Raw genomic sequence first — 24,535 nt, forward strand, 5'->3', positions numbered from 1 at the left:
TTAAAGAATACAGTCTTAGGCCAGTATTCATAATCGGATCTTATATTTAAGATCATCTTAAGTACTGTCTTAAGATGCCATCAGCCAATCACAGAGCTGTATTAGCATCTTAAGATATTGCTTGAGACGATCTTAAAATAAGATTCGACTATGAATCGACCAGCCTTAGATCTTTATAATCTTTGTTGCATATAACTTGAGATATATTATTGCCAAGATTTTTGTCAATTTATTACAAGTAAGTATTTAAATAAAAATTTAAATTTTAATTGTAAATACCCAACAGTTTTTATAATATACGTTATTGTAAGCATGATCATGTAATTATGCTTTCAGGGTGCGGTCCCATGGAGTGGATTATGCGGAAGCGGAACGAGTGGATCACCAATCACAGGACCGTTTTGACGGAATCTTTGAAAGAGTTCTATTAGAATAATCCCGCGATTGGTGATCCGCTCGTTCCGCTTCCGCATAATCCGCTTCATAGGACCGCACCCTCAGTCTGCGTTCGAAAATAGCTTTAGCTGGTGTTGGGGAAAAAAGATTAAGTTGGTAATATTGAGAATTCCCAACGCTGTGTTCGTTTTCTCCTAGCTGGAAGTAGTTGGAGATCGATCCAATAGGTGCATTTAGTGCAAATGACAACAAAATATCTTTGGTCTGTTCTTTCTAGCTGCACTGTTGCACTGGTGCAATAAGTTAGAATGAGAAAAAATATACTTGTCTTACTTTAACTTATTGCACCGGTGCAACAGTGCAGCTAGAAAGAACAGACCACTTAACAAGCGGTAACGTACGCACGTGTTTTATATAACTTATACCTACGATTGTTGAAATTTAGCAAATTCAAGGTAATCCTTTTCCTTTGTTTAATAACACTTAAATGTAAAATAACATCAATAAATAAAAAGCAAGAAATAAGAGGAACATTAAAATTCTCTTAATATCTTTTATTGTTATGTGTGGTTATGACATAAAATTTAACAAATTACTTGAAATAAAATATTTTCTTAATGCAAATTCATAAATTATTATATATATTTTCGTAAATTAACTAATCAATATAAAAAATTACTGAATATATAAATAATTGTTTAATATAATGTATTTATAGGCTCTTTCGTTTCATATTGTTGAACAAGAAACGAAAGTCAATAAAAAGAATATACAATTTTAATCAACATTATTATTATTATTATTATGGAAAAGTTATTATTGAAGAATATTTTACTCGAAAACATGTTTGATTCTTCTAGTATAGTTTATCGTCTAATAACAGTGATGACGATGAAGAATTACAAAATATCTTGTTCAGTAACAACATGAGATAAAAGGAGAAACGTACCAAAAATAAAAAATTATTTGGAACACATTGTAGCAATTAAGTTATAATACATGAAGAATTATCGAACTATTATTCGCATATGGTTGTACCTTCTATTTTTGCTACCTATAGGGCATAGACGGCAACCATACATTATAATAAAAAATATTAATAAAATTTAATGTTCCTTTCATTCTTTGCTTTTTATTTATTAATATAAATGTTAAACTTTATTTTATATTTAAGAATTTAATCTCTTTCTATTCAACACAATAAAAAGAGATAGTTACATGAAACTTTTCACGTTTCTGTTCTAGGGGAAAAATTACATGATCGATACCCTGGTCAGTGATTACTGGGTATTGATCATGTAATTTTTTCTCTAGGGTGGAAACGTGAAAAGTGAAAAGTTTCAAGTTACTGTCTCTTTCTATTCGACATCAATAGAAAGAGATAATTACATGAAATTTTGGCACTGATCATATTCTATACAAAATAATTGTACACGATCAGAATATTCTACACAAATATATTGTACACAAAAAAATTGTACGTGGAAAAACTGTGCACAAGAATTATTCTTGATTTTTTGAAATTAAAAATTGCACACGGATATATTGTGCATAGAAAAACTATATAGTGAACAGTTTTTCTATACACAATATATCCGTGTGCAATTTTTAATTCAAGATTAATTCTTGTGCACAGTTTTCCATGTACAATTTTTTTGTGTAGAATATTCTGATCGAAAAATCGTATCGTGTGCCGAAGGCTTAACTCTCAAGTTGAGAATAATAGCAGATTTAATTTTCAAGTTAGATTACACTCAAGTTGAGGGTTATATTAAAATATATATAAGTAAATATCGAGCTTATTGATGTAACCAAATTTAAATGGTTTTCCATGTTGTGTGTAATGTCATATCTGTAATCACTGTAAGTACGTTTAGCAGACAAAACAGCAGACAAATCAGTGATTTTAATCTAATTGGTTTTTTGCTTTTTAGTTCTTTACTGGATCTAAAAGTAGCAATCATAAAGAATCATTGAACGCTTTTTGATATGCTTTATTTGTACTGAATGTGCTTAATGACTTGATTTAACTAATGCTTTTATTTTTTCATCATTGACTTATATTAGCTTTCTCTATAAAGCACCTTTGATGTCAAAATTTTCAGAACAAAACTTAGCAAACCATTTCTGACATTAGCTTTCTTTTAAACTTTAAAAGAAAGCTAATGTCAGAAATGGTTTGCTAAGTTTTGTTCTGCAGATTTTGACATCAAAGGTGCTCTATAGAGAAAGCTAATATAGCTTTAAAATTTAAAGCATTCTCACACACATCACATAACTCTTTACGAGCTTGCACCACATTTTTTCCTTTCTGAAAGTAAAATAATAAAATATGACGAAATTCTTTGGGTAAAGAAAGTGTTGAAAAACAACATATTTTCAAAAACTTAATAGAGAATTCATAAAGTCTATTTGTTATTTTGTAATATTTTAAAATTAAAGTAAATATAATCTTTTTTGCAATTTTAGATTTTTTATTATTATAATTTAATTTTTTATTCATCTAAATCCTATAAATCTATTTATGATCCACGTAGTATTGGTTTAGGTTTAGGTCATCCATCAAGATTTTACAAATTCTCTATTAATGATCCGATGTAATATTACTTAGTTAAATTTCACCAACCATAGTTAGACCAATCGAATCGATGCTCAAAGTTATCAGGGCAATCAATGGATGTGAATACTTTAACATTAAGAATGACAAGGATATACATCTTCACATCTGTTGGCCACTCTGATAACTTTGACTGTCGGTTGGTCTAACCATAGTTGGTGAAATTGGCTCTTAGTCGTCCATCAAGGCTCTATAAATTTTCTATTAATAATCTATGTAATGTTTATTTAATCTATGAAGACATCTAATGAAGGTTTAATGGACAAATACAATGTGACTATTGATTTTTAATGGACGTCTATTATTTTTTCTCTCCATTAGCTCATCTTTTCATTTTATTAAAAACTTTGATAATTATATTTATATATAAAGTGTACAATTTTAATTAAAAATTAAATTATGAATAATTAAAGATATAATGTATATAATATTAGAAATATATTTAATATACTCGCAAAATTAGATAAAAATTTTGAATTAATATTAGAACTTAAATATTAATCTATATATCGGAAACGTTACATGTATAAATCTATCATACATCTACAATAGATGTCTAATGGTTATCTATAGTTGATCATAGAGAACATCTATCATAGAAGTAAGATAAATCTCTAATGAGCGTCTGTTTGACCTCCACTGTGTAGACAGACATCCCATGGAGCTATGGATTTAATTAACTAATGGATATCATGAAAATGACAAAACATGTGACAACAACGTTCGATTTTTATTTTTATTTCGAAACATCAAAGTTCTTTAACGTTAAAAGTCAGTCAGCAGTATGCTAAATCAATGACAAAATGACCGTTGATTACTATCGATTCATAAAGCATCCTCGCGACGGCGAATCTTTCTTTTCGAATTCATCGATTCGCGTATCGACTGTATATTCGGGCACAATTCATACTACTTGCATTGAGGATAATGTAACGTTTTTATTCGAATATCTTGAGTGTAAAGTGCATTAAATTGAATTATAACTGATGGAATACTTTTAGTTCAGTGCCAATTCATTTCTTGACGATGTCCGTGAAACGAACAGTGCGAATCGAGTTTTACTTGGCCGATCCGCGAAGCGCGAATTTAAAGCGACGCGTACATTGACAACATTTATTGATCTAAAAAAAAGTCTTTGACACTCGGATGTAGGAAAGGAAAGTAGGAAAAATTGAGAGTAGAAGACTCCAATTTATTATTTTATTTCTATTCACACACACGCACGCACGCGCACACACACACACACACACACACACACACACACACACACACTCTTTCTCTCTCCCCCCCCCCTCTCTCCTCTTGCTCTCTTCTTTCTTCGTCCGCTTTCTTATGTCCTTTGCCATATTATCTATCATACTTCGCGCATTCTCTCTACATTCTTGTCTTTTTTTGGCACAAAGTCACCCAGCACTAAGTAACTTAGCGGTGACCAGGAATGGATGCCTTCTTCACCGTGGCCATAGTATCGGTATAAAGAAAGACATCGATAGGATGTGCCATAAGCTACTTCTGGAAAAACCGCCGACGCCATTACTTGCGCCGGAACTTTGAGCAGCCTCGGCTAAACCTAAAAAAAAAAAAAACTTTTACTGAAAAAATCGTAAAATCGATCTTTCTACAGCGGAATCGACCGTACTATTGGGATTTCGATCAAACTATTTATCGTTGAATTTTATTGAAATAACAACAACAAAATTTGTAATAGAGTAACTCCGGTATATATATGCCTTTCAAGAACTTAATTTATCAAGCATTACCCAGTAATCAAAGAATATTGAAAACATAATAATTAAATTTCTTAAAACACTGATTTTATGTGAATTTTATAAATATGACATATTTTAGAAACATTTTGAATTATTATTTTATAGTGTACTATTCTTAAACATTGCAATTACAATGTACAAATTTATTTTTAACCCTCAGAGTACATAGATTATTTTGTCCTTATCTGATACACACATTAAGGCTGCTGCATACTTTATCTGTAACCGTAACCATAAAACGTATCGTAAGAATTATCTAATTAAAGCTGAGAAATAGAAAATAACTTTATATCAGAAATACATATTTTTACGATTAGATGTACACGATTAATTGTTCAAATTCACAATACCAGTATATACTACGTCCTGACAACTTCATCGGTCTTGAAACACAATTCTTAGCCGGAATATGTAATATTCAAATTAAATTGACAAACAATTTAATATCTTTGATGCTAACAAGCATCTGTAAAATATTTCTCTTATTTAAAAAAAGAATCTACAAAAAGCGGCAAAGAAATTATTATGAAATATAACATCTCAACCAGGATTTGAACTGAATCTTCCAGCATTCCAGACGGGCATCTTATAACCAGTTTAACCAAGGCACATGGTGATATTTTTTGCAATAACCGATATATGTGTAAACAGTGGGATAATACCCTTTCTAGGCGTGTTCGAATATTTTAACAAAAGTTTTTATTACCGACTCAAATGATTTAAACTAGGAGTGACAGAATTATCGACATTTTTTTGCGAACTTGGATTTTCAAATTGGAATAACAAAATACAAAATCCTTTTACACCATTAAAATACGCACATAAATGAAGGAGGCGACATACGATTTGTTCTGATAAATAGAAAAATTGTTATTTAATAGTCACCTAATAACAATATTTGCTTTATATGAAAAAACTACAGTTTATATGTATAAAATGTGTAAAATTCCGTCGCCCCGTAGAAAAAACTTTCAGGGACAATATCATGATATTAGAAATTAGGAGCTTAGAAAAGATTCGTATTCTGCAGATTGGAAAATAAAAAAACGAAAATTTAGGTTATATATATGTAAAAAGTCGATAAGTAGAGCAATATGAAAAAAAATTTTTGTTTTCGATATAAAATCCAATAATCTCAATATAAAATTTCAATATAAATCCTCAAGATAAAATCCAATCACAGATTAACATTAATATGTGTATTTTAATTCTAGAAAAAATTTTTCTAATCTATAAAATACATATGAAATCTCATTAATAATGTGCACGAATGATTCTACATTATCGACCTTGTGACAAGAAAAAGAAAACTTATGACTTATCGGTATGAATGTGTTACGTGTGAAATATTAAGGCGATGCTGGACTGCCTCTCAAACTTGATCGAGGTCGATAATGTAGAGTCATTCATGCACGTCATTAATGAGATTTCGTATATATCTTTTTTATAAATTTGGAAATTCTCTTCCAGAATTAAAGTACACATATTAATATCCATCTGTGAATTGGACTTTATATCGAGAACAAAAAAAATTTTTTTTTTATTGCTCTACTTATCGACTTTTTATGCATATACAGGGGGTCCCAACGCATGTGGACCATTACTCGTAAAAAAGTAGAAGGGATCGAGATAAACATACAGGTCCAATATTTTCTTGGGTTAGGTCTACAAATAATCGAGATATCAATTTTTCAAATTGTGCGAATGAGAGCGCGCCGCGGCGCGCCGTAGGAAGAGCCGAGCCGCTCGAGCTGTAGCGCGGCCCACTGTGTGAAAAGCATTGGCTGCCGGCGGCGGGGAGAAGGAGGAGAAGCGGCGCCGCTGCCTGTGCTTCGCCGCCCTCACGTCCCGCAGCACCGCGTCTAGACTCGCGTTGTTACGCACATTCGCAATTACTTGACAAAATTATTTAGCAAAGATAGGGACAAATTAAAACCGAAACAAACTTTTGTGATTGAGAAAGTCAAAAGAGAGAAAGCGATGGAAACTTATAGAATCTTCAAATAATCTAATTTCTATCGTAATTGTGAATATAGTAAACTAATGATAGTTTTTGGTACATTGACGATATATTCTTTCTTTTTCTTAAATATCTTATTTACAGTATCATACAACTCGAACTTTGTTTCTTGTCGAATTGTATCGTACTGTTAAATCCTTGATGAAAACATTGATAAAAATTCGTAAATTCATTCGTAAAATCATTATCGTAAATTCACGATTGATTCTCAAATTAATAGTTTTTTTTTTATCTATTATAATATTTGCTACATCGAGTTCTCTCATCGTTATCTTTTTTCTCTTACACGATATATTCATAAATATTTCTTCATATTTAATCAAAATGATGCAACAATGGAACAAACTTTTCTAACAGAAAATGCGAGAACGATAGAAAATAATATCATTTCTTTAAATTTGTTCCTTTTGATTTAGAGATGGATTATAAAATAGAAATCAATTAGATTCTCGTGTTTCTATTTTAAATAAATCACTGAAAATCTATCGTAATTAATAATGCAATTAAAGATAGCAGAAACTCTAAGTTTTCTATGGTCATGAAAAAAAACTTAGAGTTGTATTGACAATACGTGATGTTGAACGTTAATCTCTAAGCATAATTATCGTAGAAGACGCATCGCCCCTAATCTATTGTTGCACGCGTACTGCACGCGTCGCCCGGCCGCGCGAGTCAGCTGGTTGCTATAGAGAAGAACGTTGTCGTATTGCTGTTTATATCGGTTCTCGAGCTGTCGAGCTCGTGTATCGGAGTGTTTTGAATAAATTCCGTTTTTTTTTTTTTTTAAGAAAATGTGCTATCCTATTTCGTGTACACCAATCACTGTTGCTCACTTATCTAATTGATTTCTATTTCATAATTCATCGCTTCTCTAAATAAAAAAAAACAAATTTAAAGAAATTATATTTTCTATCGTTCTAGCATTTCCTGTTGGGAAAGTTCGATCCATTTTTGCATCATTTTGATTAAATATGAAGAAATATTAATGAATATATCGTGTAAAAGAAAAAATATAACGATGAGAGAACTCGATGTAGCCAATATTATAATAGACGAAAAAAAAACTATTAATTTGAGAATCAATCGTGAATTTACGATAATGATTTGACGAATAAATTTACGAATTTTTATCAATGTTTTCATCAAGGATTTAACAGTACGATACAATTCGACAAGAAACAAAGTTCGAGTTGTATGATACTGTAAATAAGATATTTAAGAAAAAGAAAGAATATATCGTCAATGTACCGAAAACTATCATTAGTTTACTATATTCACAATTACGATAGAAATTAGATTATTTGAAGATTCCAAGGGTTTCCATTGCTTTCTCTCTTTCGACTTTCTGAATCACAGAAGTTTATTACGGTTTTAATTTGTCCTTATCTTTGCTAAATAATTTTGTCAAGTAATTGCGAATGTGCGTAACGACGCGAGTCTAGGCGCGGTGCGGTGGGAGGCGAGAGCGGCCATTGATGCGAGTCTAGACGCGGTGCTGCGGGACGTGAGGGCGGCGAAGCACAGGCAGCGGCGCCGCTTCTCCTTCTTCTCCCCGCCGCCGGCAGCCAATGCTTCACACAGTGGGCCGCGCTACGGCTCGAGCGGCTCGGCTCTTCCTACGGCGTGCCGCGGCGCGCTCTCATTCGCACAATTTGAAAAATTGATATCTCGATTATTTGTAGACCTAACCCAAGAAAATATTGAACCTGTATGTTTATCTCGATCCCTTCTACCTTTTTACGAGTAATGGTCCACATGCGTTGGGACACCCTGTATAACCTAAATTTTCGTTTCTCAATTTCGTCTCAATTAGACACTAAAATCTAATTTTCGAAACTCGACACTGTTTGTTCTCGTCGTCTACTAGTCTGTGAATACGAATTTCGTAGGTACAAACTGTAGATCTTTTATATTAAGCAAACATTGTTATGATGTGACAGCAAATTAACAATTTTTTCTCGTTTTTGGAGGAAATTCCACTCCACAGACTGATAGCAATGCATATTCTTTTATTCCGGAGAAGGATTTCCAAATCTATAAAAGAAATAAAAAGATATTGTTAAACAAAAATTACTATCTTTTTGTTGGTAAAACAGACAACTCCAGCATCCCCTTAAATGTGAAGTGTTATTTGTTCCCGGTAAAATTATTCATCCGTCTAATCATCTGTTTAATCATATTTAATCATATTGAATCATATATTGTTAAATATGGAATTGTGTGAGGTACCTATACCCAATATGGCTATGTTCCCAATTTGGCTCACGCGCTCTTTTTTCAATAGTTACACAATGAATTTCACAGATTACGCTAATATATCGCTCAGAAAGTCGATATGACGATTTATGCCAGTTAACTGCTCAATATCTCCTTTCTAAGGCTTGTAGTCACATTTTATTCAAATTGCTTCTTTGTATTATAGTTCTTTGTATTATATAACATAAGATGTATTATATATAAGTGTATATATATATATATATATATATATATATATATATGTTATAGTGTTATAGGTAAGATATTATAAACACTATCAAGAGAAAATAAATGAACCAGGAATACACCACACAGCCTCAATACCTTCCTGCACACGAGCACATTGTCAATCTTTGGCTCTCAATATCTCGGAATCTGGCCATTTTTGGGTCCTGTGCCTGTGGAATCTTTTGATCAGAAAACCATAAAAATGACATACAAATTTTGAACAAAATTGACTGGGATCTATTTGATTTGTGCGGGTTTTCACTGTTGCTTCCTCTGAGTTTCTCAACAATTCATCAAATTGTTTTTCTAAAAGAGGTAATACTTCTCCAGTAAGATTGTTATTTCCAAAATGTAGATTTTAAGTAAAATCATTTGCAAAATTTTATAATTTTACACAAAGTCTGAAAATTTTTGCCATAGCACTTGCATAGAGGTAAAACGGACCAAACTGAGTAGAAAAGTCTTCTATTTTGCAATTGTCGCAATAGTTAGCGAGTTATTAATTAAGAAAGAATAGCCATTTTGTTCGGCCTACCGCCGAACACCGGCAAGCGCGCGGCAGCGCGAGACAAGACCGCCCAGCGAGACGCGCGGTGTTCGGCAGTAGGCCAAACAAAATAGCTATTCTTTCTTAATTAATAAGTCGTTAACTATTGAGATAATTGCAAAATGGTAGAGGACTTTTCTACTCAGTTTGGTCCGTTCTACCTATATGCAAGCACTATATCGAAATTTTTCTGTCTTCCTGTATAAATATAAACAACAAAACGTAATTTCTGTTTATATATGTCAATGTCCGAAATTGTCCTTTTCGGTTTGATTTTTGAAGTAACGTCTTCTATTCCTCCACTTTTGCTCACGGGTCAACGGCCAAGTTGCCGATTGCGCATATGACGCTGTGCTTCAGAAAAAAATGAATAAAATAGATTAAAATAAAATGTATTTTAATTACACTTTAATTTTTTGATCTTTCAATTTTTGTTACGTTGTTCACATACTGAATAAAATATACTCATAATGTCTTATTAATATTAACAGTACGGAAATCATAGAACGGTAGTAATACAACAAAGGTATATAACAAAATAGTTGCGAGCAAGTTGTCTTCATTCAAATTATTTTTTTTTGTTGTGTAAACTTTTATGCATCGAAGATAGATACCGAAGATACTCTATACGTGCGAGTAAATCTGTTGTTGATATGTACACTTACCACCAATAATAGATACGTGATCCTTTCCTCGAGATCCCACCCTGTCGAAGCCGATTTTAATCTCTGAAAGTAGGTACCGAAGATTGTGTGTATTTGAAGATTTTGAAATATATGAAAATCGGAAGTATGTAATTTTTTTGCTAAATTTCAAGTGTACGATACAACTTACCATACAATCTCAAAGTTCCGTCCGCCTTTCCTAGACTATTCGTTGAAACGCATTTATAACTACCGACATCTCTCTCCGTGAATTTTTTGATTAAGAGCCACATTATAACTGTGTATCCCGTACGTTCCTCCCTCACGTTATATTTCGGTCTATAAATAATAACGAACGATAAATTTCAGGAAGATTCGTTTTCCAAAATAAAAAAGGAAATGTTGGACAAAAAATAAAAGATTTCTATCAGCGTGCCTTTTAGCACCATTTTCCCGTACAGCACAGAAAACTTGTAAAAATATCACAAGACGATATATTTGAAAGATGCAAATATTGTGCAGATTGCATTTGTAACATTTCCGGATAGCACAGATCATGATTTTAAAAACATCTTTAAATTGTTTATTGGAATCTTTTAATTCTACGTCTCGACATCAGCCTGAGAGTTGCAAAATCGCAGTATTCCGTGCTGTATGGATTTTATTATTATTTTATATCTCAAACCTCGTACTACCGTGAACTATTTGTATTTAAAAAATAACGGGAGCTTACCCTTCCAATAACATTTCGTCTTCAGTGCCTCGTTGATTCTTTACCCAATAATTGATTGTGTTTGGAAACGCTTCGACATTGCACTCAAGCTGCACGTCTGTACCCAGAGGAGCGCCCAATAGCTGATTGGGCGCTTTTACGACAGGTGCGACTATGGAAATAAAATGAGTCTAGAATGCAAGCAGAAGCTTTATCTCAAATGTATGTATGAAAGAAGTCTCAAAGATATAATTCATTTTAAAAAAGGATATAAAAATTTTATTCTCTCTGATGAATGTATGTCGAAAAATTAAAATATGTCCAAGTTAAACTTTTCTTTGCCTGTCTTATCGCGTAATTTTCAAACTAAAATTTGAAGGCGAGTTTTTGCGACGCAAAACAGCTTTTGAAACTAAATTATATCCAGGATAAATAAATCGATCATTTGAGAAATACAAGCTAATATTTGCTGAATTTAAAACATTACAAAATTCAAAAAGTGTGTATCTATATACATATTATATTTAATGTTTTTATAACAATACTTTGAACAATTGGATATTTATTGATCAATCACACATATATATCCATAAACATCAAATGTTTATAGATGATCATAAAGTGTTAATTCCTGTATGATTTTTGAAGTTAAGCAACGTCGGTAGCGGCTGACAATTGGATGGGTGACCGTTTTTCTGATCACAGAAGTTGAGGAATGCTAGATGTGACTATAGTTTTATGACCGACTTGCAGAAATCGCAGAAATTAAGCGACAGATTGTGAATATAGATGACTGTTTGGGAAATCAACATAAATTTAAAAAATGTTTACAGTATGTTATTATATAATTATGCATAATTATAGGAAGAATATATTTGATATATGACTATTTGTACTTCAAATAGGCATAAAATGTGTTGAATATTATTATTAATTGTATTTTTATGTAATTAACCCTCAGAGGGCCGGCGTATCCCATATATGAACCAGCAACAAACTTGGAAATTGTGTGAAAGATATTAGTTGTATATATGTATAAATTTTATTGAAGAAAATTGAAATTTTAAGGAAAAAATGCCGGCCCTCTAAAGGTTAAACTGGATACTTGAAAAATTACAAAAAGTTATAAATGTGCTCCAAATTTAGCATTTTTTATCCGGTTAATTTTTGTTAAATTCATGTAGAGTTTCATAAATTATAATTTTTGTATTTTGTTATAATATTTTTAAATTTTCTTAAAATTTTGTACAATTTTTTCCACCAAGGTCATTAAACAAAAATTTAGTTTATATTTCCTTCGTATTAAAATAAGTTTTTTGAAAACTTTTCTTGGTTTTATCAGTAAGTTTCTCTTTCAAATCGTAATGACTATACGCATGTTGATTACATAAAATAATAGCGTGGCTATAAAATTTTTAAACTAATTTTGGTAAACATGCTGAATTGGGGAGACTGCACCAATGACTTTGACATGTTATGTTCAACATTATATGTTATTAAGGTCATTTTTCTGAATAACCCTTAAAAAATTTTAGCCGTTGCTCGTGATAAAAAGTTAATCATAATCCAATTTATCTTTTCTGATATTTTGAACAATAATATAATATATGCATAAACATAGATTGCTTATGACGTCCGAAACTTTAGGTATATATGTATATAGTATCTTCCTGTAGAAAAAAGGAAGTATGAAGATCTTTGCTTTTTCTAACGGTATAACTTGCGCACCAAATATTAATATTAGTAGTACACTTCCCACTACCTCATAAACAATCTGTTTTAATATATCTATGAATATAGGAAATTAACAAAGACCTCTATCTTCTATGTAAAGTGGATATCTCTTCGTATGGAGAAAGTCGAATTTTTACCATATTTTTTAAAAATAAGTACGTGGTGCCATTTCTTATCCAATAATCAAACTATTTATTGCTAATTTCTTTTTACAATCATACTAAGTTTGATCAAATCGCGTACTTTAGGAGTTATATTTCTTACTGTGAGTTTTTTATCATTATCATGGAAAAATCTTTGGAATAACGATACGTGATAAAATTTTGCTTTAAACTTGAGAAAAGTACATTCAAAACATATGAAATATGATGAATAGTTTAGAGTGAGCTGAGAAACATTCATCAAAGACGAAAAAAACTAATTTCAAAAATCGCGCGACTAAAGTTAATGCTCCTTGCTTTTTTTAAATTCGACAGGCTTGATTCATTTGAAATTTATTCCTGAGAGGCGAATTCCTGAGAGTCAATGCCAAATTTTATTAAAATGTTATTGTTAAGGAACATCTTTTGAAAAGAGTTGTCCTTTACAATCTGAAATGAACCAAAGTGGCAATTGGTTTCTTTTATACAACACGTCTTTTAACATTATGCGGTAGTTTTTGCCTTTAAAAACATTATTGTGCTGCATCACTCATTCGCCAGATTTGGCTCCAACAGACTCTTCTATTTCCAAAAGTAAGATTAAAGCTTAAAGGTGATCATTACAGTAAAGCAATATAACAAAGCAACTGAATACTATTCCAGTTTGAGAGTTTCTAGCATATTATAGAGAATCTGGAGGATCGCACAAGTTGCTATATAGAATTTGAAGCAATGTATATTAACCGGTGGAGGGGGGGGGGATTTTTTAATTCATGAAAATTTGGTTACAAAGATTTTTGAAATTGCTGATTACAAATTTACTATCAGAATTCTAAAATTAAAAAATTTTTTTTTAAAGGAAAAATATAAAATGGATGGTGTGGTGGATAAAAATCCAATGTAGCAGATAAAAATAATAAATTTTAATACATTTGTGTATATTTATATATTTATATATTAGTAAATTTAGTAATTTAAAATTTTTATATTTTAAAATTTTATCCATAACTCTTTTTTAATATATAATTCAAAATTGTAATTATTATTTTAAAATTCAAACTGGAAAAAACAAGAAAAAATGAATAGAGTCAAATATCGCTACGTCTCTGACGTGATTCTGATTTTAGCTGAGAGCACTTTTTTGTTGTACCAAATAATAAAAAAGCACGTGAAAATGTAGTTTCTTAATTTGATATTTTTATCTACCATTTTAAATTTTAAAATTCTAATTGCAGATTTCCAACAATCCCCAAAACTTAAGGATAAGGTTTTAAAAGCGATTGAAAAATATCAATGTTTGCTACTTTTCTTTGTCACATTAAATTCATTATTTTGAATTTTTAAATTTGATAAATTTATGATTAGCAGCTCTAAAAAAACCTTAGGAAAATGAATGTTGAAGTAATTAATTGAAAAATATATAAATACTTTTGCCTGCCATATTGGATCTGCCATTTTGTATTTTAAATATCTGATAGCAATTTGTGATTAGCGATCCCGAATAATATTTACTGTTAATGTTTAGTGGTTTTCTCTTCAAATAAATTCAAATTAAAATGATAACGTCATTTAGCATCGCCCGTTCTTGGTTAAAAATTAAAAATTAAATAGTAAAAATTTTTTATTCATAATTTGTTTTTTTCTATAAATTATGTCCTAAAATTTTATAGTCACACTGTATTAGTAAATTATTCTCTGTGAGATAGAAATCTGTAATCTGCGGATTGAAAACAGCTAGATTAAAATGAATCGTGTGAACGAATAGAACTTACAATTCACAGCGAGCGTCACCCGTTTGCTAACCGCTGGCGGTACATCGTTGCTAGCAATGCAGAGATATGCTCCCATTTGCCGTCTCTCGACACGGTAGAAATGCAACAGCGAACCGTTGTAGTGATCATGCTTGTCGAAAGTGCTGCCACCTACGTACACAAGAAAAACATTTTATCATGTCTGTAAAAAAACGATTAATCGTGTTTACTTTTAACAACAAACTCAAAACAAAAGAGCTCGATTAAGTTGGATTACTATTATTCCATTTCTCGATTTAATGTTATGCGAGCGGAAAGTTTAGTCAGATTCGAAAAATTTCAGGATTACATGCAGATTCGATTGGTTAACTGAAAGACACGAAATGAAAAGACGCGTGCTTAAATTATATATAGAGATCATTGGCTGAAAAAGCTCTCGAAAAAGCATCTTCACCAACATCAAAAATAATGCTAGTGGTATAAAAGTCAACAACGAATAAATACGTATTACCTTTACACACACACACACACACACGCGCGCGCGCGCGCGCGCGTACGCATACACATACACGCATATGGGGATTTCTCTGTGAAACGGATACTCCTTTCTGCTCAAAATTTACTTAAACTAAAAAATTTTTTATGGCACGTAATTAAACATGTCTACTTTTATTAACTGTGTGGTCTTTTCGAAAATTCAATATGGAAAATTCAATATACCCGAGAAAAAATGGACATTAATATGATCAGATGTAAATATACATAATTAGATACGAAAAGATCTAATAATATATGATCATATATAATCCGAAAATTGGCGCGATATGATCATATATAATCATAAAAATACATAATTAGATATGAAAAGATATAATAATATATGTATTTTTTATGATCATATATAATACCTATTATATAATCATATAAAAAACATATTATTAGATCTTTTCATATCTAATTATATGTTTTTATGATTATTTATGATCGCGCCAAATTTTGTATTAGATTATATATGATCATATATATATTATAATACCTATTATATAATCATATAAAAAACATATTATTAGATCTTTTCGTATCTAATTACATATTTTTACATCTGATCATACTATAATAATATCCATTTTTTCTCGGGCAGTATTGAAAAAAAAAAGGGAAAAAATTACATTTTTTATAAAAATCTTATTGATGAAAGTATTGATGAAAAATTTTTTTTAGCTTTAAATTGCCCATTCATATCCTTTTCTATTGGAATTCTAGCATTTTTGAAAATTTAAATTGTTAGATTCAAAATATGGCTAGGCTTTAGAAAAAACGCTAAAAATATTGATCTTTTTCTTTTAAATGTGATAAAACATTTATTTAAATTTAAATTATAGTGTTGGATTAAAGATACGTAACAACACAGTATATTTTCATTAGGCTTTGATATTTTTAAGAATAAAAAAGCAGAGACTTGATATACAGACTTAATATACAACTTTGAGGAAAACAAGAAAAAATTTAGATTTTTTCGCTTAAAAGTAAGGAGATTCCTAAGTAAAAGTACAAATTTTAATGTTGAATTTTTATTGTTGATATTAAAAAAAATAAAAATTACAATTTAGCGGTCAAAGTTGAGAAAACAAAAATTTCTTTATTTTGTCATTGAAAATCTTGTTCAAAATAAAAATTATGGTAAGAGATTAAAGATACATATTTCAATATTTATTAAGCTTCAATAAATGATGTCAATTTCAATTAATATTTTTAAAATGTTTAACTTAATAACGTTTGAGTATTTATATTTTTATCAGAATCTTTTTTTTTCACCAAAATTTTAATAGATTGACATATGTACTTTTAACTCGACACCATATAAATAAGATTCTTATCATCTTTAAATAAAAAGTCCGAATACTTCTGTTATTTTCTTATCTTTGATCGCCATATTGTGTTTATAATTTTTATTTTTAAATATAGCAGTGCCTAATATAAAAGTAGATGTATGTCTGTAAAATCCAGCACTAAAATTCGTACTTTTACTTAAGAATGTTTTTGCTTTTAGACAAAGAAAATTAAATTTTTTCCTGTGTTTTCTCAAGGTTGTCTATATATAAGACTTCTATCATTTTTATTTCTAAAAATATCAATACTCAATGAAAATAGATTTATATATTATTAATTCAACATTATAATTTAGATTTAAATAATTATTTTATCACATTTAAAATAAAAAATCAATATTTTTTAGTGTTTTTTCTAAAACCTGACCATATTCGCTCGGCCATTTAAATTTTTTAAAAATACCAAAATGTTAATGGAAAAAAACAATAATGAGTACAATTTAAGGCGGAAAAAAAATTTTTTCAATACTTTTAAAGTGCAAACCAAAATACTCGTTCTAGAAAATTGAGAAGTCTTAAGTTCGACTTCTGGCTGAGATATTATTTTTCGCAACAGAATTATTTACAGTATTTGGAGAGAACAAGAAAACAAATGTTTATTTCATCGTTAAGTTAATTATTAATTTAATATTGTGATATAAGAGGAGAGAAGGGAGTATGCAACACTATTTCGTTTTATTTAAATAACTCGGTAAAAATTTGTGTGACAATTCTTGTTGATACAAATTTGTTACCCATGGATTTTTACCAATCATGTTATAAGCAAAAGTTCTTCAGATGTACATAACGAACATAATTAACAATTTACTGAAAAAGGAAAAAAGATTGCGGTTACGGAATCTATAGAGGGATATGGAATATTATCAACAAATATTCTCAAAATTTTTATTTCTCAAAAATGAAAAATTAATGCTCTTTGACGGATCTTACATATCAGTATCAAAGCATCTTGTATATAATATAACACAAAAGAATCAAGGATATAATAAATATAGAAACTTTGATTCTTACGACTTTGTGTATTATAGAAATACTATAAAAGTATCATAACAAACAATATTAGCTAAGTATCGTAAAAATATTGTAAAAAATGTTACGAGGGAAGAGATTATGGGACTCACACTTGCAACAATCGCAAGAGTCCATAATCATGAATGCAAGCAGTATAATTTCACATGTTAAATGCATACACACTACATCAAACATTAAATTTAATTAATTATTTGAAACCTATATTCAAGTCCTTCAAACACTAATATTAAAAAATTAATACCTGACATATTTCTCAAAATAAGGTAAAAAACAGACACCAATAAAACTTTCGGTTACTTGTAACACTGAAATGCAGCTTTTATATCAACAAAACAAACACTAATGACCAGTGGTCATGTTATAACATCTAAACAGTATATAAAGAAGTAGTTCGGACAGTTCTTCCCAGAACTCAACACAAAATATACGAGATATCGCGAATTCCATAACCTCATAGTCCATAACCACCTTCTCTTCTCTACTAATCTGATTTATTTTATAGTTGTATTTCAAAGATCAAAAATTCTATTCGGCACACAGTTCACAGTGACTCTAATCATAACTCTAAAAGATATATAAAATCACACAAATAAATATCAGCAGAAAATTCAGCTACTAAGTAAGGTGTATTCTATATTAAGCGATCTTCACTTTATTTTTATGTTTAAAATATTTATCGGTCGAATAATTAATTTATTATTATTACATTCTATATTAGTTATACTTTCATAAGATTTTGGTGACAAATATAATTTTTTTTACCTTTCTTAATTCTCGGTGCTATATTTAATTTTTGGAAAAGACCGCACGACTAATAAAAATAGACATGTTTAATTACAATTTAAGCTCCAGAAAAAATTTCGTAGTTCAAATACATTTTGAACAGAAAGGGTATGCGTTTCGCAGAGAAATCCCCATGTGCGTGCATGTGTGTATTTGTGCGTGCGTGCGTGCATGCGTGCGCGCGCGCGCGCGCGCGTGTGTGTGTGTATGTGTGTGTGTGTGTGTAAATATAGGAACATATAAATATATAAATATTGAGTGCTCAGTAGACAAAACAGATTTGTGAGTGCTTTTGTATTATGATTAGTTTCTACCTCAACGAGGAAGTAAAGACAAGAATTAGATATTAATCCTTCGCATACACACTGAGTGGTTACCACTCGTAAAAATTCACCCATAAAAAATTCAGCGCTCTGTATCTTTCAAGTACCGTAATAAATGGAAAAAAAACTCAAAAACTACAAAAAATGCAAAAACTAATTTTTCTCAAATCGCAAAATATAATTTTTTAAATATGAAATGTCTTAAATTTTAATACCAAAAGTATGTAAATACTTTTTATAAACATTAAAGTTAATCTATGAATTTTTTTTAGAATTTTAGCATAAATATTTTAAAAGATACAGCTATTTGAAAATTGCTATGGGTGGCAACCACCCAGCGCTCACTAATTTGCTTTGTCTACTGAACGCACTCATTAATACATTACTAATATTCAAAATAATATTAAAATTAATAATAAAAAGATGTAAGGGCATAACAAAGAAATGAAATACATGGGTAAAACTTGTCCGGTTAGGAGATGGTGTTATTATAATAAGCGATAGACTGAGCGTGTGCCTCGTTCGGCGAATACGACTGCTTTCGCTTTTACCCGATATTTAGCGCGCATGACCTATTTCGGACTGGCCCATGACTCGACTGCAACGCGACTGTCTCTTGACTGTATCCTTTTGTTGCTAAGCACGCTCGGACATGCATTGGCCCACCCTACCGAACGGGGATCTAAATCTATTCCGACTCATCTCGCAGGCGTGACCTTACATGTGAGAGTTGACCTAAGTTGTACTACGCATTTCTGATCTTACAAAGGCAAATTGTGGATGAAATGTAGTTGGAAGATATTGATATTATAACACGACATTATTAGTCAGATTTTAAAAAACAGTATTCATGCAAAACAGTAATTCAAACTGTTTTTGACAAGTAGACTTTGATAATTAATGAAAAATAGGGATTTGATGGGTTAAAACTAGGGGAAAGTATTACGTTACTTGTATCACCATTATCGTTAAGCCTCATCACGACATTGTCGTTAGTCGTTGATAAGAAATTTAACCAATTATGTTTGCTTATTCTTCTCTAAGATCAACTGTGATTGGTTAGAATTCTTACAACTAACGACTAACGACTCATTGTAGACGAGACATTAGAGTTACTGTTTTTGTTAACGAATTGCGTGGCACTTTCCTTTTTCTGTAATGTAGTTACATTTTTTTTCAATAACGGTAACAAATTTAACAGTTCGGTATTTACAGTTAATATTTACAGTTGGGCTTTTATTTAAGAACATTTTAAGTACTTTCTTAAGATAGTATCAATCAATCACAGAACCGTATTAGCATCTTAAGATATTAGCATCTTGAGACGATCTATAAATGTCAGATAAAAATTTAAGCTCACCAAAACATGATCTGCTGGATTACAAGCAAACGCGACGATTACTTTGTTATCATTTGTTTTATAATAAATATAATTCGGGCGATTTTTCGGCTCTACAGCTATACGGAGAACCGCAGCGTTCAAACGAGTCGGGTGCTCGTTAAAGGGAGATAACTTCTTGAACATGTCTCGAGTCCACCAACCAATCTATCGCGAATTGACGATCGGCGGACGTAGGGTCTCCTCCTCGAGAAATATTGCTACCTTACTTCAGCGAACACCCGAACACACACATGCTGTAAACAAATGCTTTTCTGCTTTCATTTATTTAGTTTAAGTTCTCAGATAAGAAACTCGAAATCTTCGGTTTGACTGCACGAACAAAAAAAAAATAGGACTGGGACAATGCGACGCAATTATTATGAAGAAAAACAGTTAAAAATAATTTTATTAAAATAATCCGACAAAAAAAAATACAATAATCGAAAATTAAGCTATAATGTAATAACGCGTTTAATAATACGCGTACTGATTGTCCTTTATGGCGATTAAGAAAAAAGTATACCTTACTACAATAATACAATAGTTATAGTTTTTCATATACGAAAGATCGATATGCTCAAGAATTATTTGAAGACTAATAGGATAGATTATTTTGTATCGGGATATACTAAATGTATTACGTATAAATCAATTATGGCACCTCATTTTGAGTATTGTGCGACTTTAATCAATATTAGAGAAATACAATGAATTAATTGTGAAAAGGATAAAATTGCCTTGAGAGGCGATGTTATGGCGATATAATAGATTAAGGTACAGCATATGTTGTAAGCGTAGTTTACATTCATAAGACAGAGACTATATTATTATATAATGTACATATATTTATTTTTGAGATTTTAATGCCATGTTATCAGAAGCGTTAAAAAATTCAAAATAATAAGAAGTAAAAGTGAAACACAAATGAAGCAGGGGACATTGTAATACAATTATGTGAAACTAGGAGTGCAAAAAATAAGTCTTACGAAGAAGTGAAAATGTACAACTCCTTGCCAATCTTGAGATAAAACAATATGAGAAAGTCAAAACATTTAAGCGAATGCTAAAAGAGTATTGGATATTCAGAACATTGGATATTCAGAAATAGTTGACAAAACTAATAAAGACGTCGTTTATTTTTTCAATTTCTATGTAATTGACAAACCGAGATATTATCCAGAAACTCTCGGTTGCGGTTTTGCTCTTATATTCTGTCTTCGAGGTCAGTTTACAAAAAAAATTTGTTTCAATAAGCTTATTCGTTACGTCTTCGTTCAATACATTCCTACACTCAATTTACGAATACGCGAAGAATATTAATCCGAAAAGTTTTCTTGCTCCACCACCAGCTTATTTACTCTCAATCCGGCACTTTTTTGTCTAAATTAACCTTTGGGGTCATGATTGCCATTGTCTTTCCGCAACACAGAGAAATATTAGTATCAGGAACTAATACAAAATAAAAAAATTAAATTTAAAAAATGCACATTTTATAGTAAAAATTTTATACATTTAGACAGGACAATTTTTATAAGAAAATAAGAAAGTCTTTATATAAGAAGAATTGCTTTACGATTTTAACTAATATTACAACAAAATCGATAATAAGGCAACAATAACAGTAAATGTAATCAGGAAAGGATTTATCCGGATCCGATAATAGTTCACACTTTAAGCAATTACGAGGTAACTAAGATATTAATAGCACTTAATTATTCTATCAATATTGAGTTATGCTCGCATCCATATTATTCGCGAGAATTCACATCTATCTCTACTATCTGAAATATCGAATAATCTCGCTTTTGACTGGTAGCAAATGAGCAGAAAAAAATTTTTCTTTAATAAGTAAAACTGGTTGAAGTAATGAAATAATTGAAGCAGTCAAACATATATGTGTAAATAAAGTTTTAATTTAAATTAAGTCAATTAAACTTTTAATGTTTTTTTTGTCTATGTCATTTTTATTGTAATTCTTTGTTACGCGTTAAGATAATTTTATTTAAATGTATATATTACTCATACATTCATTAGTTGCAAGTTAGTAGTCAAGTCGTAAAATTATAAGAGATTGTAAACCCCGAGGGGAAGCAATAAAAATTCATTAATTACTCATACATTCATAAGGTATTTTATAAACACGATCGTAAAAGAAGTAATACTTATTTCATTAATATAAACATATACATACAGGGTCATTCAGAACAACCTTAGGTCCGTAAAATGACGTATTCCCGACACAATTCTAAGACGATTTTTCCTTTACCAAAATTTGCGTCAGCTGACGCGGATAGTCAGCCGCGCCCGCGTTACGCTTGTGGCGCGCCGCTTCTGCCTACCTTCTGTACTTGACGCGTGATTCGCTAACTATTTTGGCCTATAACTCAAAAATTACGCTTCAAATCAAATTTTGGTAAAGAAAAAATCGTCTTAGAATTGTGTCAGCAATACGTCATTTTACTACGTAAAATGACGTATTTACGGACCTAAAGTTGTTCTAAATGACCCTGTATTACAATTTAAACTATAATAAACATTTTATCAAAAAATATGTTTTCTTTTATTCCTCCCCTCATATATCAAATCCACTATTAATATTTTTACTATTTGTAACGGTATTTCGCACTAGAACTATCTAGGATAATCGTTCTACTTGATGCTGTACAACTTCCAAAAACAAAGCGTATCAGAAATATGATACCGGCGGTAAAAAATATTTTCAAATTAAAGTACAATATTAATTTCAAAGATTTGTTTTTTATTTGGTTATTGATCAGCTTTTTTCAAAATTATTTACCCATCGGGTTCATTAATGCATCTTCAAAAATAGTAAAAAATGGTTTTTTGGGGGCGTTTTAATTTCATTTTTCTTAAAAAGTTCTGAATAATATATTTTTACTACTACTTACTGATTTGGATTCAATGCATCAAAAACTATTCTCTTTTCAAAAGAGCAGAAAAAATTTTGTAATATATGTTTATTTTTGGACGCACTTATACATAAACTTGGAGTTTTTGTTTTATTTTGTAGTAGTTAACATGCTATAATAAATAAGAGAAAGATGAACATTTCAATTGTTTTTTACCTGTTGTAGAAGCCCTTATGCTAATGGGTTCTCCATCCTCTCTCCGCCAGGACACTCTCGGAGTTGGATGTCCTGTCGCGCGACAGCTCAAGGTCGCGTTGTCACCCTCTGCCACTGCCAGATCAGCGCTGGTGTCACCACCATAAACGATGTCAGGTGGCACTGTAAGACAAATATATCATTAATAAATTAACAGTGGCAACCTGTTCTTTCTCTCTTGTGCGAATACGTTCTGAAAGTCATTAAATCAAATTAGTACTTCGCTGAAATGTCTTTGAAAAAATGAGCATTCTCGAGTCGTGTTTACGAGATAAAAAGCAAGAGAAAAAATAGATTCGTATAAGAAGAATGTTTCAGACAGGGAAGAATGAGCAAAGTAATTTTATGAGGAAGGTGCTTTGTGTGTGTGTGTGTGTGTGTGTGTGTGTGTGTGTGTGTGTGTGTGTGTGTGTGTGTGTGTGTGTGTGTGTGTGTGTGTGTGTGTGTACTTTGGTTATACACATATGCGTTTTTATAATACATTTTTTTATTTGTCCGTCCAAACAAATGTTTTACATATGCGATGTTCCTTAAGTAATTTAAATAACGCTAATGTTGTTTTTTTTGTTTGTAACCCCGTCTTTGATGTTTAAGAAATACATTTAATTGATATCTTTCAAGAAAAAGAATATGCAAAACAGGATAAAAAAAATTTGTTAATGAAGTAATTATAGTTAAAATTAATAAAAAATTTTTAAAACTACACAAAAAGTCTGTATAGTAGTAGTAGTAGTAGTAGTAGTAATAACTTATTTCTTGATTCCCCTCAGGCAATAAAAAAAGTAAATACAGTATAATTGTGTTAATTAATAACTCCACATCTAATAAAAACATTATGGGCATATTTACTTAAATGCGTTTAAAACATATATTTTATAACAAGTTTCAAACTGAATATAAAAAGTGCTATCTACAAGCTAATTACTTATTAATTTACGATATAATGAAATATTTTATAATATAGCATATCAATTTTTAGTCAAAACATCAAATGACCTGAATAAAAAGTCGAGGTCGGCACGGAATGTATTAATGACTATTGTAACAATTTTGTTATATCTCGAAAAAAGAAAATTTTAATTAAAAAATTTTTTTATTAAAATATAGTGACTCATAAATATTATAATATTATAATATTACGGCCTAATTAATAAAAATACATTTTATCCAAAGTCACTTGCACTATTC

The 24,535-nt window shown here is 30.5% G+C and overlaps 1 protein-coding gene and 1 long non-coding RNA gene across 6 annotated transcripts in view; one reads left to right on the plus strand and one right to left on the minus strand.

Annotated features, from left to right (window-relative positions):
• Nucleotides 1–437: 437 nt before the first annotated feature.
• On the plus strand, nucleotides 438–23,501 carry LOC118645480. Of its 4 annotated transcripts, XR_004963169.1 has the most exons (4): nucleotides 438–851; nucleotides 9,308–9,601; nucleotides 20,300–20,478; nucleotides 23,318–23,501. It is a non-coding gene; the product is annotated as an uncharacterized LOC118645480 (long non-coding RNA). The 4 variants fall into 4 exon arrangements; XR_004963168.1 differs by lacking the exon at nucleotides 9,308–9,601 and having other exon boundaries at nucleotides 517–851; XR_004963167.1 differs by lacking the exons at nucleotides 9,308–9,601; nucleotides 20,300–20,478 and having other exon boundaries at nucleotides 530–851.
• The window catches only part of LOC105833566 (lachesin), a 69,780-nt gene continuing 48,969 nt past the window's right edge, over nucleotides 3,725–24,535 (minus strand). For both annotated transcript variants that reach the window (XM_012675399.3, XM_036286592.1), the window contains 6 exons: nucleotides 23,309–23,470; nucleotides 14,836–14,985; nucleotides 11,211–11,361; nucleotides 10,668–10,816; nucleotides 10,499–10,561; nucleotides 3,725–4,583 (listed from right to left, as the gene is read on the minus strand). In XM_012675399.3, the coding sequence (XP_012530853.1) occupies nucleotides 4,465–4,583; nucleotides 10,499–10,561; nucleotides 10,668–10,816; nucleotides 11,211–11,361; nucleotides 14,836–14,985; nucleotides 23,309–23,470 (794 nt within the window). In that variant the 3' untranslated portion in view covers nucleotides 3,725–4,464. The remainder of the gene's footprint in view (nucleotides 4,584–10,498; nucleotides 10,562–10,667; nucleotides 10,817–11,210; nucleotides 11,362–14,835; nucleotides 14,986–23,308; nucleotides 23,471–24,535) is intronic.

This window comes from Monomorium pharaonis, chromosome 5 (assembly GCF_013373865.1).
Source record: "Monomorium pharaonis isolate MP-MQ-018 chromosome 5, ASM1337386v2, whole genome shotgun sequence".
In the NCBI taxonomy this organism is placed as follows: domain Eukaryota; kingdom Metazoa; phylum Arthropoda; class Insecta; order Hymenoptera; family Formicidae; genus Monomorium; species Monomorium pharaonis.